Source organism: Hypanus sabinus, chromosome 11 (assembly GCF_030144855.1).
Source record: "Hypanus sabinus isolate sHypSab1 chromosome 11, sHypSab1.hap1, whole genome shotgun sequence".
Lineage (NCBI taxonomy): Eukaryota > Metazoa > Chordata > Chondrichthyes > Myliobatiformes > Dasyatidae > Hypanus > Hypanus sabinus.
Genome location: NC_082716.1, coordinates 111943208 through 111956154, shown reverse-complemented (window position 1 = coordinate 111956154; position 12947 = coordinate 111943208). Strand labels below are relative to the sequence as shown.

Below are 12947 nucleotides of genomic sequence, written 5' to 3'. Positions count from 1 at the left end.
TCCAGATAGTGAAGGTGCGGTGAGTAAAAGGAGGGAAACACCTGGAAAATGGGGTCTCATTTGCAAGACTGCTGTTTATAAACGCCAGTTCAACCGCATCCTACTCCAGAAGCAGGGTATCAACTGCTCCATCTGTAACTGGATGCTGGACTTAATAGCAAGGCCACAGTCAGTCCATGTGGGCAGCAATGTCTCTAGTGTCATTATGCTGAGCAGTTGCTCTCCCCAAGACTCTGTGCTCAGCCCACTGCTGAGGCACGACTGTGTCGCAGGGTCCAGCTCAAACCACGTCATCAAGTTTGTAGATGACACAACAGTGGTCGACCTCATCAAGACGGAGTAGAGAGAGGAAGTGAAGCGGCTGGTGGATTGGTGTGAGAAAAACAATAGGTTTCTCCTGAACCTGGAGAAGACCAAGGAAATCATTGTGGACCAATTCCCCTCTACGAATACGTGGCTCCTCCGTAGAGAGAATTAAGTACACCAGGTTCATGGGAGTTCATGTCATGGATGACCTCACCTGGTTCCTTATTATCACCTCCCTGAACAAGAAGACACAGCAGTGCCTCCACTTCCTGAGGAAATTGAGGCAAGCGAGGCTCTCCCAGCCCCCCAAACTTAACTGGATTTTACAGGATAGCATCTTGACAAGTTGCATCTCCATCTGGTATGGCAGCAGCAAGGCATCAGATCAGAAGTCCCTACAAAGGACTGTGAGAATAGCTGAGAGAATGGGACATTTAACAAGAACACTGCGTACACAGGGCCCTTAGTATTATCAAGGATCCCACCATCCAGCCAGCATCTTTATTTTTACAATATTTTTATTCAGAAGAAAAAAAAAGATTTACAGAGTGCAACACATAGATACACTTCAACATAACTTGTGTACTTTCATATATTGTGATAAAATTGATCAAAATGTTATAGCATAACACATAAAGGTATACCACTCTGTAATCAAAAATTTAAAGATCGGTCATACATCATAAACAAAATTTTTTATATATATAAAAAAAGTCAACCTCCTACCAACTACCAAAGAAAAAAGCTGATGGATGACAATGGATAATGAGAAAAAAAACATATTCACTTAAGCAGAGAAGATAAAAATATACATAAAAGTTAAACTTTATAAATAGGAAAAGTAATTTAGGAAAGGTCCCCAAACTGAGACATAATATCACGTAGCCATTGAAGATGTGTAGGAGGGGTAGACTCCTTCCATTTAAGCAAGATTGCTCTTCTTGCTAAAAGAGAGGTAAAAACTAAAACCTGTAGGTTCGGAGTATTTAAAGTTATATCTTCATTTGCAATAATGCCAGACAAGGCAGTAAGGGGATTTGGGTCAAATTGGACCCTAGAAAGTTGAGAAGGTATGAAATACTTCCCGCCAAAACTTTTCAATTTTAGGGCAAAACCAAAACATATGAATTAAAGAGGCATCAGCAGAGTTGCATTTATTACAAAGTGGAGAAACATTCGGGTAAAAACTGGAGAGCTTCTGTTTAGAAATGCAAGCTCTATGAACCACTTTAAATTGTAGAAGAGAATGATGAGCACAGAAAGATGATTTATTAACCCGTTTAAGAATTTTATTCCATCTATCATCAGAAATCTGACAATTTAGGTCATCCTCCCAAGCTTTTTTTATTTTATCTAAAAAGTCTTGTCTAGAATCAATCAACAAGTTATAGATACCGGTAATAGAACCATTAACAAAAGGTTTTAAATTTAAAAGATCGTCCAGTAAATTTTTATCAGGACCTATAGGAAAAGTAGCTAATTGGAAATGTAGAAAATCTCTAATTTGAAGGTATCTGTAAAAATGTGATTTTGGGAGTGCAAATTTAGTTGACAATTGGTCAAATGAAGCAAGAGATCCAGAGATAAACAGGTCCCAAAAACACTTAATACCTAGTTCATCCCAATCCTTAAAGACTTTGTCAGTCATGGAAGGGACAAAAAAATAATTAAGGAGAATGGGAGATGATAATGAAAAATACGCTAAACCAAAAAATTTTCTAAATTGAGACCAGATCCTTAAAGTTTGCTTAACAATTATGTTATCTGTTGTTTTATTTGCTGAAAAAGAAGAGTATGATCCAAGAAGCGAGACAATAGAGGAATTTTTTACAGAATTAACTTCCAAGGAGACCCAATCTTTACGATAAATATAATAGGACCAGAAAGTAATATTCTTTATATTGGCAGCTCAATAGTAAAACCTAAAATTGGGTAGGGCTAATCCACCCATCTCTTTATTTCTTTGTAGGTAAACTTTACTTAAACGAGCTTGTTTATTATTCCAAATATAAGAGGTTAAAATTGAATCTAAAGAATCAAAGTACATCTTAGGAATAAAATTAGGTAAGGCCTGAAAAAGATGTAAAAATTTAGGAAGAATCTTCATTTTAATCGAATTAATTCGGCCAAGTAGGGATAAAGAAAGAGGGGACAATTTAGAAAGCATCTTTTTCACATAATTCAATAAGGGGTTTAAGTTTTCTTTGAATAAATTCTTGAAGTTTTTAGTAATTGTTACACCTAAATATGTAAATTGACGTAACAACTTTGAACAGAAATTTGGCATTTGATGACATTAGGTCATTTAAAGGAAATAGCTCACTTTTATGTAGGTTCAGCTATATCCTGAAAAAGAACTAAACTGCGAGATTAAAGAAAGAACCAAAGGTAAAGAAGTTTCAGTGTTAGAGATAAAAAGTAAAATATCATCAGCGTATAATGAAATTTTATGAGACATACCTTCCCTTAGTATACCAGAAATGTCCTTAGCTTCTCGAAGTGCTATTGCTAAGGGTTCTATAGCTAAAGCAAAAAGTAAAGGACTAAGAGGACATCCTGTCTAGTTCCCCGCTGTAATTTAAAGGGCTTAGAAATTTGGGAGTTAGTAATAACCTGAGCAGTAGGAGACAAGTAGATTAATTTAACCCAACGAATAAAATTAGGCCCAAAATTAAACTTTTTTAAGGTCTTAAAAAGATAATTCCACTTAATCTTATCAAAGGCTTTTTCTGCATCTAAGGATAATATACACTGATATTTTTTGGATAGTGAATATATCACATTCAATAACCGACATATATTAAAATGTGAGTAATGATTTTTAATAAATCCTGTCTGGTCATGTGATATAATAGATGGTAGCATATTTTCAAGTCTTCGAGCTGAGATTTTGGCTAAAATTTTTGCATCAACATTTAATAAAGAAATCGGTCTGTATGAAGAACATTCAGCTGGATTTTTATTTTTTTTAATAATAAGAGAAATAAAAGCTTCATAAAAAGGTTGAGGGAGTTTACCTGATTTAAAGGACTCTGATAAAACAGAGGATAAATAAGGTGTAAGTAACGTAGTGAAAGTTTTATAAAACTCCCCAGGAAAGCCATCAGGTCCTGGGGTCTTACCAGAATGTAAAGCACATATAGCCTCAGCCACTTCTTCATTGAAAATAGGTTGATCTAACTGTGTTAGACTATCAGCACACAATGTAGGAATGTTGATATTACTGAAAAAAGCGTTCATATAGGTATCATCTGAAGAACAGTCAGACTGATACAACTTAAGGTAAAAGTCTTTAAATACATTGTTAATTTCAGAATGGTCAGATGTCTTAGTTCCATTATCTTTAAAAATTTCTGTGATTTGACAATTAACTGTAAAAGATTTTAAGCGATTGGCTAATAAACTACCAGTTCTATCCCCGTGAATGTAAAATTGAGTTTTATCTCTCAACAGCTGTCGTTCAATTGGGTAAGTCAGCAGAAGATTATACTTGGATTGGATTTCAATACGCTTATTATATATATTTGGATCTAGAGATAGGGCATACTTTCGATCAAGATCTTTTAATATCACTGCTAGGTCGGACCTTTCTTTGTCAGCTTTTTTCTTTATATAGATAGAGAAAGAGATAATTTCTTCACGAATATATGCTTTAAAAGTATCCCAGACTATATTACCAGCAGTATCTCCTTTAAAATTTTCTTTAAAGATAAAAGTAATATGGTTTTCCAAAAACTTTAGAAAATTTTTATCAGATAACAATGATAAGTTGAAACGCCAACTTCTATTTGGCACAGAGTAAACAGGTAATCTTAAAGCCAGAAGCACAGGTGCATGATCAGACAAAGCAATCTCCTTATAATCACAGGATCGTACCAGTGGAAGCAAGTTTCTATCTATATAAAAAAATCAATCCGAGAGTACATATGAACCTGAGAGAAATATGAATGTTCCTTTTCTTGGGGGTGTAAAAAATGCCACACATCAAGAATACCACATTGAGACAAAAATGATTTAAAAAGTAAGACTGATTTATTAGTGACAAGGGTTTTGCATGAAGAGCGGTCTAATATAGGATCAAGCCAAAAATTAAAATCTCCACCCATCACTAAGGAATACCGATTCAAATCCGGCAGAAAAGAGAAAAGACGTTCAAAGAACAAGGAATCATCTGTATTTGGAGCGTATACATTCGCAAATACGATTAGTTTATTCTCAAGACTACCCGAAACAATAACAAAGCGTCCATTTGTATCAGAAATTACATTATGTTGAATAAAGGATAAATTCTGATCAAACAGGATAGAGACGCCTCTCGATCTAGATGGAGAGGGTGAGTGAAAATGTGTACCCTTCCATCCTTTGAAAGAATGTGAAATATCATCTTTACGAATATAGGTTTCTTGGAGAAAGATTATATGAGTTATAAGTTTCCGGATATAAGAGAAAATCTTATTTCGTTTAACATGGTTATTTAGACCTTTCACATTAAAACTGGTATATTAATAAAAGAATCCATCAAATATCCTTTAGTAATGTATAAAAGGTAATCACAGACATGTAGATAGTGAATAAGTAAAACAGTAAAAACATCCAATCAGCTTTATAGAAGAACCGATTTCCCACCTCCCTCCCCCCAAAGAGAGAAATTAGCCAAGGGAGGCTGAAGACTAATTCTAACGTTCCCAATCCAAAACTCCGGTGGCTCCAGAAAATATATATATATATATAGCTGTGCTGAATAAACGATTGTAAATATGTATATATATATATATATATATATATATATATATATACACACACACAAAAAAAATCAAAGTAAATAAGTTTGCTAATTATGATAAAAAAAACCATGGGAAAATATAAGTATTAGTCTCAGTAAAAAAGCAAAGACAGGTAAGGAAAATCAAATATGGAAAATCAATAAGTAAAACAACATATATTCGCGGGTGCAAAAAAGAATAAAGAAACAAATAGAAGATAATTAAAAAGGGAAGCGGTTTAGATAGCTTCCCACATAACACAGAGATTATAACGTATTGTTTAAAAAGAGCTGCGAAAAACAGCTAAAGAGAAAATGGATGCAGTCTCCCTGTATGTTTTGCATCGTTTGAAAGATAACAAGGCACCAGTTACTTAGTCAAACAAATGATTTAAGACTTTGTAAAACCAAGAAACCTTGTTATCAACAAAACACCAATTACTTGATTGAACACCTGGAATTAAAACATTTAATATAAAACAATTCAAAGTGGAATTTAAGGATGGAGACTTTGTAAAAGTTTCTTAGCTTCTTCAGGCTTTGTAAACCAAGAAACCTTATTATCAGAAGTAGTAACCTTGAGTTTACACGGATCTCTGAGAGAAAGGCGACAGCCAAGCTTAAAAAGATTAGACATGACCTCTTTAAAAGCCTGTCTAGCTCTTAGAACTTCCAGTGGATAATCTTGAACGATCCAAAACTGTTCATCACGAAATTGTAATATGCGTTTCTTCCTTGATTCACAAAGGATCTGTTCTTTAATCTGATCGTCATAAAAGCGAATGATAATAGAGCGAGGATTGACAGGATCGCAATTAGGCGGGGTAACTCAGTGAATACGCTCAAATTTTGGTAGTTCCGATAATATATCAGGGAATAAATCTTTCAGCATTTGAGCACAAAAATCGATAGGTTGATTACCCTCCAGTTTTTCAGGAAGCCCAAGAATTCTGATATCGCACCTTCGGTTCCTGGTCTCCAAGTCTGTAAGTTTCTTCAGTAACGCGTTGTATTTTTTAAGTTGTTCCTTAGAAATGTTCTTGAAACCTTCGATATCCTTCTGCAACACCGGCAGAGATTCTTCGTATAGTAGCTTAATATGAATTTCGTGGTCATTCGCAGTCTGCTGTAGACTTCCAAGTTTCCGATTAAGCGTTTTCAGTTCAGATTTATCCAGGTCGAAGGAATTCAAACTTGGATTCCAAGTCATCCAGTTTATCCAATTTTTCGAGTTTCTCTGACATTTGTTGAATCATTTCAGTCAAAGTCTCTAAAGTAGTCTCTTTTCTTGACAGCTTTCTACTCATGGTGCTCTCACCAAGACAGGTTTAAACAGCAAAGCAAGCGAATAATTTCAGAGCACATAGCTAGTGCAACCTACTCCATTACAGCCACCGGAAGTACCCACCAGCCAGCATCTTCTTTGACTTTTTACCCTCAGCAGGAGACTCCAACACATAAAGACAAGAGCAGTCAGGATAAGAAATAGTTTCTTCTCCCAGGCCATTAGGCTTCTGAACTCCCTGCTGGTTAATATGTTCCAGTACAATATTTAATATTAATGTACTTTAGTTTTTAATTATGTGCGATTCATCTGTAGATTTTATCCTTACAACCATAAGTTATAGTGTGCATGTGGGTTCTGTGTACCACTGTGCCTTATACCCAGGTTTGGAGAAATGTTGTCTCTTTTCTATATACATTATATGGTTATATACGTTATACACCTATATGTAGTTAAAAGACAATAAACCCATAAATTTGGAAGATTTAAGGCTGAGGAACAGAGTACTAATTTGCCTGAGACATAGCTGCAATAGGAACAAGATTAAGTTTATGTCATAATGACCCAGAGCATTGGCAGAACACCCTTCTTTCTCTTCCAGTGTTATTTGTTTAATACAATGCCTATAAAATGTATTCACTCCCTACTTGGAAGTTTTCATGTTCTATTGTTCTGCAACATTGAATTACAGTGGATTTAATTTGGCATTTTTGACACTGATCAACAGAGAAAGCCTCTGTCATGTCAGAGTGAAAACAGATCTCTACAAAGTGTTCTAAATTAATTACAAATATAAAACACAAAATAATTGATTGCTTAAGTATTCACTCCCTTCAAGTCAATATTTAATAGAGCAACACACACAAAATGCTGGTGGAACGCAGCAGACCAGGCAGCATCTATAGGAAGAAGTACAGCCGACGTTTTGGGCCGAGACCCTTCGTCAGGGCTGACTGAAAGAAGAGATAGTAAGAGATTTGAAAGTGGGAGAGGGAGGGGGAAATCCGAAATGATAGATGACAGGAGGGGGAGGGATGAAGCTAAGAGCTGGAAAGGTGACTGGCAAAAGGGATACAGAGCTGGAGAAGGGAAAGGATCATGGGACGGGAGGCCTAGGGAGAAAGAGAGGGGAAGGGGAGCACCAGAGGAAGATGGACAGCAGGCAAGGAGTGATTGTGAGAGGGGTAGAGAGAGAAAAAAAGGGAAATAAATAAGGGATGGGGTAAGAAGGGGAGGGGGGCATTAACGGAAGTTAGAGAAGTCAGTGTTCATGCCATCAGGTTGGAGGCTACCCAGCCGGTATATAAGGTGTTGTTCCTCCAACCTGAGTGTGGCTTCACCTTGCCAGTAGAGGAGGCCTTGCATAGACAAAAGCTATTTGGAGTCAGGTGCTCCAATCAATGAGATGAGATTGGAGGTGTGGGTTGTTCAGGTGCCCTGCCCTATAAAAAGACAAAGTCCGCTTACTGACAGAACCTGCTCTTCTCAAGAAAGATCTCTTTATGTGCACTATGCCTTGATCAAAACAACTTTCAGAGGACTTTAGAAGAAGAAAAGTCGAGATTAATGAAGCTGAAAAAGGCTACAAAGACATTTCTAAAGACCTTTGTGTTCGTCAGTCCACAGTAAGAGAAATGGTCTACAATTGGTGAGTACTGTTGCTACTCTCCCTAGGAGGGGGCATCTTGCAAAGATCACACCAAGTGCGCTATGTACAATGCTGAAGGAGGTGTAAAAGAACCCAAGGGTAACAGCAAAAGACCTGTAGAAATCTCTAAAACTTACTAAAGTCTCTGTTCATGTGTCCACTATAAGAAAATGGTGTTCATGGAAGGACACTGCTGTTCTCCAGAAAAAAACATTGCTGCCACCTCAAGTTTGCAAAAGACCACGTGGATGTTCCACAATGCTTCTGGGCCAATGTCTAGTCAGATCAGACAAAAGTTGAACGTTTTGGCAGAAAAGCACCCCGCTACGTTTGGAGGAAAAAGGGCACTGCACATCAACACCAAAACCTCATCCCAACTGTGAAGCACGGTGGAAGGAGCATCATGGTTTGAGGCTGGTTTGCTGCCTCAGGGCCTGGACAGTCTGCAATCAATGAGGGAACAGTGAATTCAAAGTTATATCGAGACATTTTACAGGAAAATGTCAGGGTAGCAGTCTATCACCTGAAAGCTTAATAGAAGTTGGATGATGCAACAAGACAATGATCCAAAATACAAGAGTGAATCAACAACAGAATGGTTTAAAAATAAGAAAATTTGTGTTTTGGAATGGCCAAGTCAGAGTCCGGATCTTAACCCATGACCTTTATGAGGGCTGTTTTTTGTGCAAGGTATCTCAGAAATATTGATGAAACAGTTTTGTATGGAGGAAAGGTCTTAAGTTCCTCCTTGCCGTCATGGAAGTCTGATCAGCAGCTACAGGAAACATTTGGTGGAGGTTATTGCTGCTAAAGAGGTTCTACCAGTTATTAAATGCAAGGTTTCACGTACCTCTTCCAGCCTGGACTGTGAATGATTAGTGTAGAAAACCAAGTAATTGCAAAGGGTTCACTAATTATTTTCTTGCAACTGTATACATGACAAATAAAGCTAACCTTTTCAAAACCCTTAACAAAAGGTTCAACAGGACGAATGTGCATTTGGAATGCAGCTTTTTTGAATGCATTATGGTCGGATATACACTGGGTGGCCACTTTATGAGGTATTACACCGCCTGTACCTGATAAAGTGGCCACTGAGTGTATGTTCGTGATCTTCTGCTGCCGTACCCATCCATTTCAAGTTTCAATGTGCTGCGTGTTCACAGATGCTCCTCTTCACACCAGAGTTGTAACGTGTGGATGTTCGAGTTACTGTCAACTTCCTGTCAGCTGGAACTGGTCTGGCCATTCTAATCTGGCCTCTCTCATTAACAAGGCATTTTCAGCGGAACTGTTGTTTGTTTACCGCACCATTCCCTATAAACTCTAGAGCAGGGATTCCCAACCTTTTTTCTGCCAAGGACCAGTACTATTAAGAAAGGGGTCTACGGATCCCAAATTGGGAACCCCTGCTATAGATACTTTTGAAAATCCTAGGACATCAGCAGTTGCTGAGTTAACCAAACCACCCCATCTGGCACCAACAAATATTCCACGGTTAAAGTCACTTAGATCATAATTCTTCCCCATTCTGAAGTTTGGTCTGAACAACAACTGAACCTCTTGACCATGTCTGCAAGCTTTAATGCATTGAGGTACTGTCACATGATGGGCTGATTAGATATTTGTAAGATACAGAAATAGCACAAGGCAGACAACTGACACAAAACTTTCCAGCAACACCCAGTGCTTCTCCATAATTCATCAACTTACCTCATGGGCAGATCCTGGATGTTAACAGCATGATCCATGAAGTACCCTGGAAAAACAAGAGCGTCTTTCACTGAGAGAGCAGCTTAGGGAGTATGACAAACTAGGATTCACCAACTTCAATATATCATTCCTGTATTCAATACTTTGACTTGGAATGGCCAAATGCTCTCTTAAGACTTTAAGATAATGCAGGAGAATTAGGTCCATTTGGCCCAGCAAGTCTGCTCCGCTATTTCATTGTGGCTGATCCACTTCCCCTCTCAGCACCAATCTCCTATCTTCTTCCCAGATCCCTCCACGCCCAGACTAATCAAGAATCTATCAAACTCTGTGTTGAATATACTCAACGAGTTGGTCTCCAGAACAAATTCCACAGAGTCATCACTCTCTGGATAAATGAATTCCTCCTCATCACCATTCTAAATGGACGCTCTCTATTCTGAGGCTGAGTCCTCTGGTCTTAGACTCCCTCACCACAGGAAACATTATCTCCACATCCACTCTATCAAAGACTTTCAACATTCGATAGGTTTCTTAATGACTTTATCTACCTGTGATCTAGGTGACTTTCAAGGAGTTAAGGATCTGTATAGAGGGAGACACAAAGGCAAAGGCAAACTGTATATTACTAAGTGTTTGCAGCTGGTGTGTCTGGCGTTGATGTTCCAAGCAGCCTTTTTTCATCATCTTCACCTCAGTGCCTTCAGAACCACCACTCCTTTCCCCCAATGTCTTATCCAGCTTCCCAATAAATGTATCTCCATCCTCTTCTCCTTCCATCTACTGGGCGGCATGAAAGCATAGCGGCTACAGTAATGTTATCAGCGTGCCAGAGATCGGTGTTCAATTCCTGCTGCTGTCTGTAAGGAGTTGGCATGTCCTCCCCCATGACAGTGTGGGTTTCCTCAGGGTGCTCCGGTTTTGTCCCACCTTCTAAAGACACACGGGTTAGGGTTAGGAAGTTGTAAGCATGCTAAGCTGGAAAAACAGTAACACTTGCAGGCTACCACCAGCACATCCTCAGACGCTGTTGGTCATTCATGCAGATAACACAGTTCACTGTATGTTTTGATGTTTTGACACCCATGTAACAAATAAAGCTAATCATTAATAAAACCTAAGACCATAAGATGTAGGAGCAGAAGTAGGCCATTCAGCCCATTGATATTGTTCCACCATTCAATCATGGGCTTACCCAATTCTTCCAGTCATCCCCATCCCCATACCCTTTAATGCCCTGGCAAATCAAGAACCCATCTATTTCTGCCTTAAATGCATCCAATGACTTTGCCTTCACAGCCGCTCATGGCAACAAATTTCACAGATTTACCACCCACTGACTAAAATAATTTCCCTGCATCTCTGCTCTAAATGGACGTTCTTCAATCCTGAAGCCTTGCCCTCTTGTCCAAGACACCCTTACCATGGGAAATAACTTTGCCACATCTAAATCTGTTCAGGCCTTTTAACATTCAGAATGTTTCTAATAAGAACTCCCCCCCCCCCACCCCTCCAGGGAATACAGCCCAAGAGCTGCCAGATAGTCCTCATACAGTAACCCTTTCATTCCTGGAATCATTCTCGTCAAAGTTCAAGGTTCGAAGTACATTTATTATCAAAGCGTATATATGTCACCAGAGACAACCCCAAGATTCATTTTCTTGTGGACATACTCAATAAATCCAACATCCATAATAGAATCAAGGAAAGACCGCACCAACTAGACACACAACCAGAGTGCACAAGACAACAAACTGCGCAAATAATAAATAACTATACAATAAATATCTGGAACATGAACGGAGAGTTCTTGAAAGAGAGCCCCCAGGTATGGGAACATTTCAATGATGGAGCAAGTGATGCTGAGGGTAGTTATCCCATTTGGTTCAAAAGCCTAATGAGTGAGGGGTAATAACTGTTCCTGAACCTGGTGGTGGGTTCTGAGGCTCCTGTACCTTCTTCCTGATGGCAGCAGTGAGAAGAGAGCCTGGCCTGGGTGGTGGGGGTCCTGAGGCTCCTGTACCTCCTTCCTGATGGCAGCAGTGAGAAGAGAGCCTGGCCTGGGTGGTGGGGGTCCTGAGGCTCCTGTACCTCCTTCCTGATGGCAGCAGTGAGAAGAGAGCCTGGCCTGGGTGGTGGGGGTCCTGAGGCTCCTGTACCTTCTTCCTGATGGCAGCAGTGAGAAGAGAGCCTGGCCTGGGTGGTGGGGGTCCTGAGGCTCCTGTACCTTCTTCCTGATGGCAGCAGTGAGAAGAGAGCCTGGCCTGGGTGGTGGGGGTCCTGAGGCTCCTGTACCTTCTTCCTGATGGCAGCAGTGAGAAGAGAGCCTGGCCTGGGTGGTGGGGGTCCTGAGGCTCCTGTACCTCCTTCCAGATGGCAGCAGTGAGAAGAGAGCCTGGCCTGGGTGGTGGGGGTCCTGAGGCTCCTGTACCTCCTTCCTGATGGCAGCAGTGAGAAGAGAGCGTGGTGTGGGGGAGGGAGGGCAATGATGGATGGTGCTTTCCTGCAACAGCGCTCTGTGTAAATCTGCACAACGGAGAAGGGGACTTTACCCATAATGGACTGGGCCGTATCCGCTACTGACGGTAGGACTTTCCATTCAAGGACATTGGTGTTTCCACACCCGGCCATGATACTATATCATGACCACACATCTATAGAATTTGTCAAAGTTTTAGATATTATATCGAATCTTCATAAAGTTCTAAGGAAGTAGAGACACTACCATGCTTTCTTTGTAATTTTAATCAGCCTCCCTTTAGAACAGGTATCCCCAACCATTAACTGAGGGGTCCGTGGACTCCAGGTTGGGGAACACTGCCTTAAATATATCTAGTACTCACATCCCTCTACTGCCTGTGGGAGCTAGAACCATATCCATCAGATATGCTAAGGACAACTTCCAGGAACAAATTAGCATAGTAACCTGCACGCGTTTGGGACATGGAAGGAAACTGGAGCAGCAGAGCAGACTCAGTCAGAGAGAGGATTCCACTCATCACTTCCACCTCTCATGCATGTTCACCTGCCTATTAACCCCGCTTACCTGGATCCACCCTTGCTTCACATCTTCCCCTACCTCCCGCATATTTTTAATCTGCCCATCTCTATACTGTGTTGTTCTTCGTTCTAACAGTTATAATGCCATCACTCGAGCTGCGTATGACAGTTGTTAACAGTTTGGGGTCAGGGTCCAGCGGCATGGAGTGCAAGATGACTGGGGATCCCTCTCT

The 12947-nt window shown here is 39.8% G+C and overlaps 1 protein-coding gene across 1 annotated transcript in view; it reads right to left on the bottom strand.

Annotated features, from left to right (window-relative positions):
- The window catches only part of sars2 (seryl-tRNA synthetase 2, mitochondrial), a 109258-nt gene that overhangs the window by 33550 nt on the left and 62761 nt on the right, over positions 1 to 12947 (bottom strand). Inside the window, exon 10 of the mRNA XM_059985144.1 lies at positions 9715 to 9760. Coding sequence (XP_059841127.1) covers positions 9715 to 9760 — 46 coding nt within the window. The remainder of the gene's footprint in view (positions 1 to 9714; positions 9761 to 12947) is intronic.